Source organism: Oncorhynchus nerka, linkage group LG4 (assembly GCF_034236695.1).
Source record: "Oncorhynchus nerka isolate Pitt River linkage group LG4, Oner_Uvic_2.0, whole genome shotgun sequence".
Classification (NCBI taxonomy): domain Eukaryota; kingdom Metazoa; phylum Chordata; class Actinopteri; order Salmoniformes; family Salmonidae; genus Oncorhynchus; species Oncorhynchus nerka.
In genome coordinates, this window is record NC_088399.1 from 50354663 (window position 1) to 50369585 (window position 14923).

Below are 14923 nucleotides of genomic sequence, written 5' to 3' on the forward strand. Positions count from 1 at the left end.
AAATGTGGTTTCCCATAAGCGCCGTGTGTTTGATACAGTTCCATTGATTCCATTCCAGCCATTACAATGAGCCCGTCCTCCTATAGCTCCTCCCACCAGCCTCCTCTGGTATGTGCCTACCCTTGAGGGTACTCTCTGATCTCGCTGTAACCCCATTTTGAACTGACCTCTTCTATTGATACAATATGTGTTTTCTTTCAAACACTTTGAACTTTTTGTCTCGGCCTACCTTCAGTGCAAATGTGCAGGGTTTGGACCTTGGCGATTATTCCATCGGTTCCGTTGCGCCAGGAAAGCTTCAAACGCAGCGAAGAACGTCTGCTGAAAGCAAAACAAATGATTACAACCTAAGCTACCTGCCCCATGGCCCTCTCTGTACTTGGGTTGTGTATAGTAAGTCCCCTGCTCTGTTTGATTCATTGTGTCTTAATGTGTTTGTGTGTGTGTGTGTGTGTGTGTGTGTGTGTGTGTGTGTGTGTGTGTGTGTGTGTGTTGCAGAGAGGTGTGTGTGCGGCAGGATGGGCGTGTCCACCTCACAGTGGTATATTTTGGGAAGGACCAGATGAATGAAGTCCGGAGCACCCTGGAGAACACGTCTAGGTGGGTGGAAACACACACCCACACAATCACACACCCACACGTGCTCGCACATGCACAGATGAGCAGACATGACTGAGTGTATGCGTAAAAAAAAAAGGGGAAATTATATTATTTTATATTCATAAAATTGCTCAGAGGAATTATCTAAAAATGATAGGGGTCAAAATTATTGACACCCCTGTTTTCAATACTCCAGCACCCTCCCCTTGCGTGGAAAACGACACAGAGCCTTTTTCTAAAATGTTTTATTAGATTGGAGAAAACATTGGGAGGGATCTTAACCATTCCTCCATACAGGATCTTTCCAGATCCTTGATATCCTTTGTCTGCTCTTATGAACTGCCCTGTTCAATTCAAACCACAGGTTTTCAATGGGGTTCAAATCCGGAGACTGAGATGGACATTACAAAATGTAAATTATGTGGCCAATGAACCATTTATTTGTGGATTTTGATGTGTGCCTGGGGTTATTGTCTTGCTGGAAGATCCACTTGTGGCCAAATGTCAGCTTCCTGGGAAAGGCAACCAGGTTTTTGGCTAATTTGTAATGGTCCTCGGTAAGGGTACAGTGCTAGAGTATTGAAAACAGGGGTGTCCAAAATGTTGAAACCTATCTTCCAAGATGGCATAGCAGTTCAGACGTCTTTTGTCCTCGTCTTGTCGTGTCCCGTATATATATATATATATATATATATATATATATATATATATTTACAACTTTTTTCACATACATTTTTTTTATTTTCCATAAACTCATCTTCAAAACACTCTCCTGCAACCCGCCTTACCAATTTATATTTATAAAAAAGTATTATTTACCTCAAATCTGTAATCCTCCAAGAAGCTAGCCAGAAACTCCAAGAAGCTAGCCAGAAACTAGCCAGAAGCTAGCCAGGAGCTAGCCAGAAGCTAATCCAGAAGCTAATCAGAAGCTAGTTCAGAAGCTAGTTAGCTTCTTTACTGGCAAATCGTTAGTATTCAGCTAACCACGGTTTGTGGTCATCAGCTATCCTTTAGCTCGAAAATCTATCGCCAGTTTTGTACGGCGCAGCGCAGCGCGGCTCGGAACAGAACATACCGGCCCAAATTTTTCTCTCCATGTCCCTGGATTTCAACCGCTAACTCTGGACATTCATACCTGGATCTCACAGCTAGCTAGCTGCTATCCGTGTGACTATCGGCTTTCGTCGATTCCGGAGCAAACATCAATTATTCCGGAGCTAGCCAGCTGAAGAGTTCCATCAATCACTCCCGGGCTGCAGTCCCCTCTCCGGACCCATTTTACTGCCTACGCGGAGCCCCACCGGGCCTTCACAACTGGACTGCCGACGTTATCTACCTGAAGGAGTTATCCGGCTGGCTCCTCCGTCGCGACGTTACCTGAACACCCATCTGCGGCCTGCTAACCGTTAGCTGTCTTATCGGCTGCTATCTGAATAGACAGTCGGACAATTTATTTATTTATTTTTATTATTATTTATTTTTATTTTTTCTTCTTGGGCCTCTATAACTATATCTATTGTTTTTATTTTTGTTGTTGTGTGATTTGGATTAATCCCCTCTACCACACGGAACCCCACTAATCTACTGACGGAACGCAAGAGGTGGCTAAGGAACGCAAGAGGTGGCTAATAACAGACCTCCATCCTATGCTAGCTTGCTACCGATGGCCTGGCTAGCTGTCTAAATCGCCGTGACCCCCAACCAACCTCTCCACTCACCAGACCCTTTTGATCACTCGACTAAGCATGCCTCTCCTTAATGTCAATATGCCTCAGATCCATCAGATCCTCCTCTCCACCCTCTCCGAGTTGGGCATCTCCGGCGCGGCCCACGCTTGGATTGCGTCCTACCTGACAGGTCGCTCCTACCAGGTGGCGTGGCGAGAATCCGTCTCCACACCACGTGCTCTCACCACTGGTGTCCCCCAGGGCTCTGTTCTAGGCCCTCTCCTATTCTCGCTATACACCAAGTCACTTGGCTCTGTCATAACCTCACATGGTCTCTCCTATCATTGCTATGCAGACGACACACAATTAATCTTCTCCTTTCCCCCTTCTGATGACCAGGTGGCGAATCGCATCTCTGCATGTCTGGCAGACATATCCGTGTGGATGACGGATCACCACCTCAAGCTGAACCTCGGCAAGACGGAGCTGCTCTTCCTCCCGGGAAGGACTGCCCGTTCCATGATCTCGCCATCACGGTTGACAACTCCATTGTGTCCTCCTCCCAGAGCGCTAAGAACCTTGGCGTGATCCTGGACAACACCCTGTCGTTCTCAACTAACATCAAGGCGGTGGCCCGTTCCTGTAGGTTCATGCTCTACAACATCCGCAGAGTACGACCCTGCCTCACACAGGAAGCGGCGCAGGTCCTAATCCAGGCACTTGTCATCTCCCGTCTGGATTACTGCAACTCGCTGTTGGCTGGGCTCCCTGCCTGTGCCATTAAACCCCTACAACTCATCCAGAACGCCGCAGCCCGTCTGGTGTTCAACCTTCCCAAGTTCTCTCACGTCACCCCGCTCCTCCGCTCCCTCCACTGGCTTCCAGTTGAAGCTCGCATCCGCTACAAGACCATGGTGCTTGCCTACGGAGCTGTGAGGGGAACGGCACCTCAGTACCTCCAGGCTCTGATCAGGCCCTACACCCAAACAAGGGCACTGCGTTCATCCACCTCTGGCCTGCTCGCCTCCCTACCACTGAGGAAGTACAGTTCCCGCTCAGCCCAGTCAAAACTGTTCGCTGCTCTGGCCCCCCAATGGTGGAACAAACTCCCTCACGACGCCAGGACAGCGGAGTCAATCACCACCTTCCGGAGACACCTGAAACCCCACCTCTTTAAGGAATACCTAGGATAGGATAAAGTAATCCCTCTCACCCCCCCTCCCCCTGAAAAGATTTAGATGCACTACTGTTCCACTGGAGGTCATAAGGTGAATGCACCAATTTGTAAGTCGCTCTGGATAAGAGCGTCTGCTAAATGACTTAAATGTAAATGTCCATTGCTGTTCTGGTTAGTGTTTATTGGCTTATTTCACTGTAGAGCAGGGGTCCCCAAACGTTTTCCTGTGAGGGCCACATAACTTTTCCCTTCTCTGATGGGGGCCGGTGTCAGTTTGTAACAGAAAAAGTGTGACGATCGTAGGGGAGCTTAAAAAATGTATTGTTTTCCATAAAGCCACACATAACCAAATAACCCTTTCCAGGTTCTTTACAGAAAAAAAGTCAGGAAACAAATAATAACACTATTAATGAAATAAATAATAACTAAATAACCCTCTCTGGGTTCTTCATAGAAAAAAACAGGAAATAAATAATAACTAAATAACTCTCTCTGGGTTCTTCATAGAAAAAAAAGCCATGGAACATTAACTTTCTGTCGTGCCATGCACAATCTTAACAGATAAAAGTTCAGCTCAGTAGTCAGAGCAGAATCTCTCTGACACATATGAGCAGTCTCTTAAAGTTCTTGTGTTCCTTCCTTATAATCCTTTTGTAGGTTCCAGTAGGCTTGTAGACACCGCTGTTTGCAGCTCTCTCTCATCAACTTCCCTGTGAAAACCACAAAAGAAGCAGGTTGAGAAACTGAACTAAGTGATACAGCACCTACACAGCACAATACATTTCACTACCAGTATGGTTGTAAAGATGGATTTTATCCCAGTAGATTTTATTATGATTATATTTGTTTATGCTCAGAATGACTCATTCAAGTCAGAAAAGTGAGCTTACCTATGTATGTTCATCAGTGTGAACTGTGGGCCTGCATCTGGCTGGTGAGAAGTTGAATATCAGGTTCCATTCTAGTTACAGCCAGTCTCAAGCACTGATGCAAATGTTCATCTGTCAATCTTGATCTCATCGGGGTTTTCAGCAGTTTCATGCGAGAAAAGGTTTTCTCGCAGATATACGTGCTGCCAAAAACTGTGGACATTTTCATTGCGTGTTTTTTGATGTTTGGATATGTGTCGTTTGGGAGGGCGGCATAGAAGTCAATGAGACTGTTGGGCTTGAATGCGTCTTTCAGAACATCACAGTTCTGTAACTCAGCCAACTCAAACTGATATGAAGGCTGGGAATAAAAATGAGCAGTTGCGCTGTGTCTTGCACGTCCGTGCTCTCATCCAGTGCTAATGAAAAAAGTCAAATTCTTTCGTCTTCTGCTGCAGCTGGGCATATACATTACTCCCGATTTCTTCAACGCGTCTGGTGATTGTACTCGCCGACAGACTTACGGCATTAAATGCATCTTTCTTCTCGGGACACACCTCCTCCGCGACAGCATCCATACATTTCTTAACAAACTCTCCGTCAGTGAAAGGCTTACCGCTTCTTGCTATCAGTTTAGCAACCCGAAAGCTGGCCCGAACGGATGCCTGGTTCAGCTGAGCTTGGCGTACAAATGTATTCTGCTGAGATAGTAGTCCACTTTTTAGCTTTGAGAGTTTGTCTGCTCGTATTTGGCCTTGCAAGCTATCGTACTTGTCTTTGTGACGGGATTCATAGTGTCGGCGAAGATTGTATTCTTTGAATACCGCCACCGTCTCTTGACAGATGAGACAAACAGCCTTTTCTTTGCATTGAACAAAAAAAAAATTGTTTGTCCACTGCAGGTTAAATACCCTGCATTCTGAATCAATTTTTCTCTTACCTAACCTTTTCGCCATTATTCCGTTCTCTCTTTGACAGGGCCGGGCCTAGGATTTTTTTTCTGGAGGCCAAATAGGAAAAAAATTCGATAGCGTCTCTGGTATTGTTCAGAGGGCCGGGCCAAATGTGCTGACGGGCCGTATCCGGCCCGCGGGCCGTAGTTTGGTGACCACTGCTGTAGAGCCTCTAGTCCTGCTCACTATACCTTATCCAACCTATTAGTTCCACCACCCACACATGCAATGACATCTCCTGGTTTCAATGATGTTTCTAGAGACAATATATCTCTCTTCATCACTCAATACCTAGGTTTACCCCCACTGTATTCACATCCTACCATACCTTTGTCTGTACATTATACCTTGATGCTATTTTATCGCCCCCAGAAACCTCCTTTTACTCTCTGTACCAGACATTCTAGACGACCAATTCTTATTGCTTTTAGCCGCACCCTTATTCTACTCCTCCTCTGTTCCTCTGGCGATGTAGAGGTGAATCCAGGCCCTACAGTGCCTAGCTCCACTCCTATTCCCCAGGCGCTCTCTTTTGACGACTTCTGTAACCGTAATAGCCTTGGTTTCATGCATGTTAACATTAAAAGCCTCCTCCCTAAGTTTGTTCTATTCACTGCTTTAGCACACTCTGCCAACCCGGATGTTCTAGCTGTGTCTGAATCCTGGCTTAGGAAGACCACAAAAATTCTGACATTTTAATTCCAAACTACAACATTTTCAGATAAGATAGAACTGCCAAAGGGGGCGGTGTTGCAATCTACTGTAAAGATAGCCTGCAGAGTTCTGTCCTACTATCCACGTCTGTACCCAAACAATTTGAACTTCTACTTTTAAAAATCTGCCTCTCTAAAAACAAGTCTCTCACCGTTGCCGCCTGCTATAGACCACCCTCTGCCCCCAGCTGTGCTCTGGACACCATATGTGAACTGATTGCCCCCCATCTATCTTCAGAGCTCGTGCTGCTAGGCGACCTAAACTGGAACATGCTTAAACACCCCAGCCATTCTACAATCTAAACTTGATGCCCTCAATCTCACACAAATTATCAATGAACCTACCAGGTACCTCCCCAAAGCCTAAAACACGGGCACCCTCATAGATATCATCCTAACCAACTTGCCCTCTAAATACACCTCTGCTGTCTTCAACCAAGATCTCAGCGATCACTGCCTCATTGCCTGCATCCGTAATGGGTCAGCGGTCAAACGACCTCCACTCATCACTGTAAAACGCTCCCTGAAACACTTCAGCGAGCAGGCCTTTCTAATCGACCTGGCCGGGGTATCCTGGAAGGATATTGATCTCATCCCGTCAGTAGAGGATGCCTGGATATTTTTTTTAAATGCCTTCCTAACCATCTTAAATAAACATGCCCCATTCAAGAAATTTAGAACCAGGAACAGATATAGCCCTTGGTTCTCCCCAGACCTGACTGCCCTTAACCAACCCAAAAACATCCTATGGCGTTCTGCATTAGCATCGAACAGCCCCCGTGATATGCAGCTGTTCAGGGAAGCTAGAAACCATTATACACAGGCAGTTAGAAAAGCCAAGGCTAGCTTTTTCAAGCAGAAATTTGCTTCCTGGAACACTAACTCAAAAAAGTTCTGGGACACTGTAAAGTCCATGGAGAATAAGAACACCTCCTCCTGCCTGCCCACTACACTGAAGATAGGAAACACTGTCACCACTGATAAATCCACCATAATTGAGAATTTCAATAAGCATTTTTCTACGGCTGGCCATGCTTTCCACCTGGCTACTCCTACCCCGGTCAACAGCACTGCACCCCCCACAGCAACTCGCCCAAGCCTTCCCCATTTCTCCTTCTCCCAAATCTGTTCTGAAAGAGCTGGAAAATCTGGACCCCTACAAATCAGCCGGGCTAGACAATCTGGACCCTTTCTTTCAAAAATGATCTGCCGAAATTGTTGCCACCTCTATTACTAGCCTGTTCAACCTCTCTTTCGTGTCGTCTGAGATTCCCAAAGATTGGAAAGCAGCTGCGATCATCCCCCTCTTCAAAGGGGGGGACACTCTTGACCCAAACTGCTACAGACCTATATCTATCCTACCATGCCTTTCTAAGGTCTTCGAAAGCCAAGTCAACAAACAGATTACCGACCATTTCAAATCTCACCATACCTTCTCTGCTATGCAATCTGGTTTCAGAGCTGGTCATGGGTGCACCTCAGCCACGCTCAAGGTCCTAAACGATATCTTAACCGCCATCGATAATAAACATTACTGTGCAGCCGTATTCATTGATCTGGCCAAGGCTTTCGACTCTGTCAATCACCACATCCTCATCGGCAGCCTCGACAGCCTTGGTTTCTCAAATGATTGCCTCGCCTGGTTCACCAACTACTTCTCTGATAGAGTTCAGTGTGTCAAATCGGAGGGTCTGCTGTCCGGACCTCTGGCAGTCTCTATGGGGGTGCCACGGGGTTCAATTCTTGGACCGACTCTCTTCTCTGTATACATCAATGAGGTCGCTCTTGCTGCTGGTGAGTCTCTGATCCACCTCTACGCAGACGACACCATTCTGTATACTTCTGGCCCTTCTTTGGACACTGTGTTAACAACCCTCCAGGCAAGCTTCAATGCCATACAACTCTCCTTCCGTGGCCTCCAATTGCTGTTAAATACAAGTAAAACTAAATGCATGCTCTTCAACCGATCGCTACCTGCACCTACCCGCCTGTCCAACATCACTACTCTGGACGGCTCTGACTTAGAATACGTGGACAACTACAAATACTTAGGTGTCTGGTTAGACTGTAAACTCTCCTTCCAGACCCATATCAAACATCTCCAATCCAAAGTTAAATCTAGAATTGGCTTCCTATTTCGCAACAAAGCAACCTTCACTCATGCTGCCAAACATACCCTTGTAAAACTGACCATCCTACCAATCCTCGACTTTGGCGATGTCATTTACAAAATAGCCTCCAATACCCTACTCAACAAATTGGATGCAGTCTATCACAGTGCAATCCGTCTTGTCACCAAAGCCCCATATACTACCCACCATTGCGACCTGTACGCTCTCGTTGGCTGGCCCTCGCTTCATACTCGTCGCCAAACCCACTGGCTCCATGTCAACTACAAGACCCTGCTAGGTAAAGTCCCCCCTTATCTCAGCTCGCTGGTCACCATAGCATCTCCCACCTGTAGCACACGCTCCAGCAGGTATATCTCTCTAGTCACCCCCAAAACCAATTCTTTCTTTGGCCGCCTCTCCTTCCAGTTCTCTGCTGCCAATGACTGGAACGAACTACAAAAATCTCTGAAACTGGAAACACTTGTCTCCCTCACTAGCTTTAAGCACCAAGAGCAGCTTGAGCAGAGCAGAGCTCACAGGTTACTGCACCTGTACATAGCCCACCTATAATTTAGCCCAAACAACTACCTCTTTCCCAACTGTATTTAATGTATTTATTTATTTTGCTCCTTTGCACCCCCTTATTTTTATTTCTACTTTGCACATTCTTCCATTGCAAATGTACCATTCCAGTGTTTTACTTGCTATATTGTATTTACTTTGCCACCATGGCCTTTTTTTGCCTTTACCTCCCTTCTCACCTCATTTGCTCACATCGTATATAGACTTGTTTATACTGTATTATTGACTGTATGTTTGTTTTACTCCATGTGTAACTCTGTGTCGTTGTATGTGTCGAACTGCTTTGCTTTATCTTGGCCAGGTCGCAATTGTAAATGAGAACTTGTTCTCAACTTGCCTACCTGGTTAAATAAAGGTGAAATAAAATAAATAATAAAATAAAAAGATGTTTTGTATTAAACAAAATGTCTTTCTCTGAACAATTGTATTAATATCAAATAATATACTTAAAAATATGTGAGCATACAATATAGCTCAGTATTTGTATTATTTATTTTATACTGTATTTTTTGCTAGGGTGCCTATAATTATGGACCCCACTGTACCCCCCCCCCCCACACACACACACACACACTTTTAGCAACTCAGAAACCTCAGCCCCATCTGATGAATAATGTAGGAGTGTGGCCACCCAGAGGCACTCAGTGACCTCTGCCAGTGTCGGATATTACAGGCCTGGGATCAGGGATGACAGCGGTCGCAGTGAAATTAGTGTATTGCCCGCAGATACAATTACAGGTTCAGGGTCAATTTGGAATCGCCTTGTGGGTGAAATGAGTTCACGTGGTACTCTGGTACTGTGCTGATTATCTGGTAGGTTGCCATGGAGACGCTGTGCCCACCAATGGCCGGATGGTTTGCAGGGGTAGAAAGAGAAAGAGGGAAGGAGAGAGAAAGAGTTGCACACCTCATGCTAGGCTTTGAGCCGGTTTCAGATGTCACACTACAGCGTTCTTTCTCTCTCTCTCTCTCTTTCTCTCTCTCTCTCTCTGTCTCTCTCTCTCTCTCTCTCTCTCATTCTCTCGCTTTCTTGCTCTCAATGACAACGAGGCAGACAGTATTGTCTGGAAAGAGAAATCTGATGAGAGCCAAGGTCTTTCGCTCAAAGATATCTCATTCTCAACAGCTCTCATGTCTCTGCGAATGGCCCTGTGATGGAGTGAATAGTTAAAGGGGGAAAGGCAAGACGGTGTCCTTGTGCATTGTCTCTGAGACAGTGACCTCCGCAGCTAATGTGTTGTCTCACTGTGCAAGGGAAAGAGCTGTGTTGGTCCTTGGAGGATGTGTTTGCTTTGTTCCCAGGAAATACCATCGACACCGCCTGCGTGTAACAAGACGTATGTTGACACCTGCTATCTGCACAGTCTCGCTCACCTAGTTCACAGGCAACTGAGCACTACAGTGCCTCGTTCTTGCTAGGCGTTTTGTATCACAATTGCTCTGATAGTGGGTATCTTCGCAGCCATAACAGTCCCACGATTGAGCTCACATCAGACCTGGGTTCAAATAGTAATTGTGTACTTTCAAATGATTTAGCGGTGTTTTGTGAGCTTGCCCTGTGCTCCCCAGGCAGACTCAATCAAGCTCTTTCAAAGTAACACTATTTGAAACCCGGTCTGCTACAGTTCAGGATGGAGCTCACAGGATGCCAAACATATCTACTGTGCAAATCACGGTCTGTCCTCTTGTCACCTTATAAACAGCTCTCGTAACACTTCATCGGACTCTGGATCAGGCACTGTAATCGAGCACGGATCTCCTAGAGGGAAAGATAACAGCATCCAAACTCCAATCTCTCCCTGTTCCTTTTTTTCTGTTGAATTGGTCTGAATGGTTATTGATTTGTGTGATGTCAATGTGATGTCAATGTCTGTTTCCAACAGCAGGCACCGGGTGGATCATTTGCTGCTGCTGCTGCTGCTTCTGCCCTGACTAAATCAAAGTTGTCCTTCCCTACCCAAAGACGATTTGTGTTCATAATCATGGGGGCAAGCTCCGTATCCAAGTCAGTTAAATCACATCATCAGAGTAGAGCGACAGAGCAGGTTGAAATCAAGTTCAATTCCTTATGCTCTATGTTAGTGAGCTGCACCAGACAACGAGACACGATTATCACGTCGAACGCGCTTCCACCGCTAACTGTCCGTCACTCCGGTTTGAGATGGACAGAGACACACCGAGCTGTTTGAAGAGTGGGGGGAATCGATAGACATGAATAAATGAGTGTCCATGAGGGAGCGAGGAGAGGAGAGGAGAAGAGATGCACCGAAGAAAAGACACGGCAGAGAAGAGAAGAGAAGAGAAGAGAGAGGAAGAGGAGAGCGTTTTGAGCCCAGGGTGATAGCTGAGTGCCTGTGAACCACAGATGTCCTCAGAGCATAAACACCAGCCCAACAGCTAACGGCGCACAGTAAATGCTAATGCACCATTCCTACATCTCCACAGAGGGACCAGCTCCTCATGGAGAGAGACAAAGCACTGCGTCCTTTCAACAACAACAACAAAAAACTTCATCACAGGGTAGTGTAGGATTTCATATGGATGACGCAATATTTTGGCTTTTCAGGAAACTGGAAGCTGATGTTGATGTTTATCCACGTAAAGTACATTTAAATCTGCCTCTCATTATGCTCTTGTCTTTCTCACACACACACACACACACAGACACACACACACACTTAAAAACCACTTCAGCCCTGCTTAATGGGGCCTTGCCTGAGGCCTGCGTCTATACACGTCTAAATTTTTAATGACCAGTGCTGATGATGTTTCTTCAAAACATTTTACTGAATCCTAACTCTCCAGGGTCCTCCAAAACACTAGAGGCCCCGGCTGTCAGACAAATGGGCGGTGAGTGCTCTCCCTCAGACATACATATGCACACACACTCACATGCACACACACGCACACGCACACACGCGCACACACACAGGAAGTGAGTCTCCTCAGGGTGTTAACAGTAGACAGAGAGGGGTCTTGAACTCCTAGTTGAAGATTTCCTCTCCCTGGAGGCAGAAGACGGGACAGGGCAGACAGACAGACAGGAGCTCCTTCCTGTGCTTGTTTGACATGGCAGTACTGAGGATGGCTGGAAAATGGATAGAAGGATGTAGAGGGAGAGGGAGAGAGAGAGAGAGGGGTGGGGGGGTTTCCCAGACCAGCACCAGACGGACATACCAAACCAGGATCACAAAAGGAATATCCAGAGTGTGTTTTGGCCTGAGGCTTGGTGCTGCTTGAATCACAGTGAAAACACTCCAACAAGCAGCATGAATCCTAAAGTAATCCCACTCCTACCCACTGTTAAAGTGATTTGAATTAAATCATGTTTGCCTGCTTTTAATTACTCTGGCCCACATACATATTTAATGTTTTTTTTAATATAATGTGTGGTTTAAAAGGTATTTATCAAATGCGGGAACAAACTCCCACGGGGCTTTGCAAACAATGTTTTAATGTCCTAAGAATTTCTGGAGACTTAAAAGATTTTGTGCACCTTCAATAAACAACAGCTGGCTGGGAATTCTAGTGGCAACATTTACAAGCATACATTCTGCACTAGTATGAGTTTTAGTATGTGTATGTGGTAGGCATGCATGTGTGCATTTTTGCATTTGTGGGTGTATCTGTGGGTGTCTGTGTTTCTGTCTGTCTGTATTTGTCTCCCAGTCTGTCTGTCCGTATGCCTGGGCACACCAACCAACACGGGGGGGGGGGGGGGGGGGTCTGTTCTGGCCACACCAGCCAAAACGTGGGTGTTTTTGTTCTGGCCACACACCCACCTATTGGCTGGTATCGGTTTGATCACACCAGCCAAAACGCTGGTGTATCTGTGTGTGTCTACGCAGGATTAAGCTCATGTATACTGGTCCTAAATCTGTTTTCTTTCTGACAGCAGACATAAATCGGTCTCCATACAGATGAATCTGAAATCAAATACACAGTTGATCTATTCCAGAGCCCCCAGGAAGGAGAGATGGAGCCCTTCCCTCTGGTTCAGTTTGGCTAGATGCTGATAGAGAGATGATAAGAGACGGGGAGAAGGACTCCGCACTGGGAATAGCCTACAGGCTATAGTGTCAGGCTGAACTACAGATGCCGTATCTTGATTTGACCCAGTTTCTCACAGCAGGAAAAGAATGTGAATTATTATGTGGATTATAATGAATGTTAATTTTTGTTGTTGTAGGGGGTTGATACATTTTTCATTAGGGAAAATTCATCATGACAAACTGTCGGAACCAAGTAAGACTAGCTGTCGCCATTGACGTCGGCTAATAGGTATCCCAATAAATCGAATCCAGTCTCATATTTTTAAATGGAAATTTGAGACTTTGGAAGCATTTTTAAACCTTCAATACACTACAAGTTTGCATTTCCATTTTGATCAAATTAAGATACGGCATCTATACTACAACTGTCACGTCGCCTCCCGCCATATAACTACCTTGGAGTAACGTCTAACCCTGCAGTGGAAAGCTAGAGATCAGGCTGCAACCATTGTCATCTTATAGCCACCATTCAGAACTATCACACAGTGCTATAGCGGACCATAAATTAAAGGCTCATGAGTCAAGTTTCAATATTATATTTGAATAATAACTCAATAATAAAAAAAATTAAAAACGGATTATGTTCCTCATGGTCTTTGGTCTGCTGGTGGGCTACAGTTGAATCTATGGGTTGTCCCTGGAAATATTATCCGGTTATCTTCTGCTACCAGACCTGTGAATAAAATACACCACAGTACATCATCATTTATGTCACAGATGAGTAATTATGTTGTCTTTTTAACTGGAAAGTTGAATTTCTGATCCATTTTGGGCATGCATATGTGATCATGTGAGAGCGTTCATTAATAATGTATTAACAACTTTATAGTGTTCACATCTCAAACAATTAATTGCAATGTTTTCTTGCTATTTCCCCCTAGTGCAAGGCCCAAGGTTAGGAATGGATGTATAATTTATCCCGATGGATCCTGCTGTGTATGTATGTGTGTGCGTGCGTGCGTGCGTGCGTGCGTGCGCGCGTCTTTGAACTCCCATAGCAGTCCTCTCTCTGTCTGTCTGTCTGTCTGTCTGTCTGTCTGTCTGGCTGTCTGTCTGTCTGTCTGGCTGTCTCTCTGTCTGTCTGTCTGTCTGTCTGTCTCTCTGTCTGTCTCTCTGTCTCTGTACGTTAGCAGGCTTGTATTTGAGTTGAGCCCACAACGTGCCACTCTATCCACAAGGGCCTAATCCCACACTGATAACGGCACATCAATCAGTGGTTGTTTACCGTGGGTGGATGATAATAATGCCTAAAGGAGGCGGTGATGTCACAAAACACATTTGTCATGTTGACAGAGTAAATAGCACATTAACTACGTAGGGCATACACTGTAGGTGCCATTTGGGACCCAGCCATCATGTAGCCACTTTACAGACCTGATCTTATTAGTTCTGCTGTTGTCAAAGGGGAAATTAGGTTCACTACAGCATACAGGGGTAGTGTGTGTGTGTGTGTGTGTGCGTGCAAGAGGGCAAGAGGGTGTGTGTATGTGTTGTAGTTTAATGGTACAGTACAAAGACAGAGCTGTGTATATTGTATGCAGTGTCTGTATTCAGACTCAGTTGGGCCCTCTGCGCTCATAAGACCCATTAGACACGGATTAATTAAGCCTGTCCCACTCCCTCTACTAAATTAACTTTAAACCAATGATGCTAATTCATTTTTGGTCCATTTCTTTTGCCACACTGTCTCCCTCTGTCTGGTATCCGTTGGGTTCTGTCTCTGAATCAACTCCGATTTCATCTCCAATTCTGTCAAATTCTCTCTTCCCCTCTCTCTCTCTCTCTCTCTCTGCTCCAACCTCCAACCTCAACCTGTCTGCATGTGAGTTTCTTTCGGAGAGGTTGGGTTAAAGCAGAAGACCCATTTCTGTTAGACATTTGTGTATAAAGGACAATAAAGTATTATTCTTCTCTCTGCAGGGAGATCAACTTTAAGAACTTCTCCCTGCTCCAGCTGAATGAGGAGTTCTCCAGGGGACGTGGCCTGGATGTGGGCGCCAGGGCGTGGAAGGGAGGAAACGTCCTCCTCTTCTTCTGTGACGTCGACATCTACTTTACCGCCGACTTCCTGAACACCTGCCGTCTCAATGCTCAACCTGGTACTACAGTACACGGAACAAATCCACATCAGTGCTATGTTCGGCGTGGGCCGCTGTGCTTTTTGGTTTTCTAACAAAGCTGAGATTTGAAGGAAAT

General features: G+C 45.6%; 1 protein-coding gene across 2 annotated transcripts in view; it reads left to right on the forward strand.

Moving 5' to 3' along the window:
* The window catches only part of LOC115127070 (chondroitin sulfate N-acetylgalactosaminyltransferase 1-like), a 47795-nt gene that overhangs the window by 28534 nt on the left and 4338 nt on the right, over positions 1 to 14923 (forward strand). For both annotated transcript variants that reach the window (XM_029656717.2, XM_029656708.2), the window contains exons 5-6: positions 499 to 600; positions 14648 to 14826. In XM_029656717.2, coding sequence (XP_029512577.1) covers positions 499 to 600; positions 14648 to 14826 — 281 coding nt within the window. The remainder of the gene's footprint in view (positions 1 to 498; positions 601 to 14647; positions 14827 to 14923) is intronic.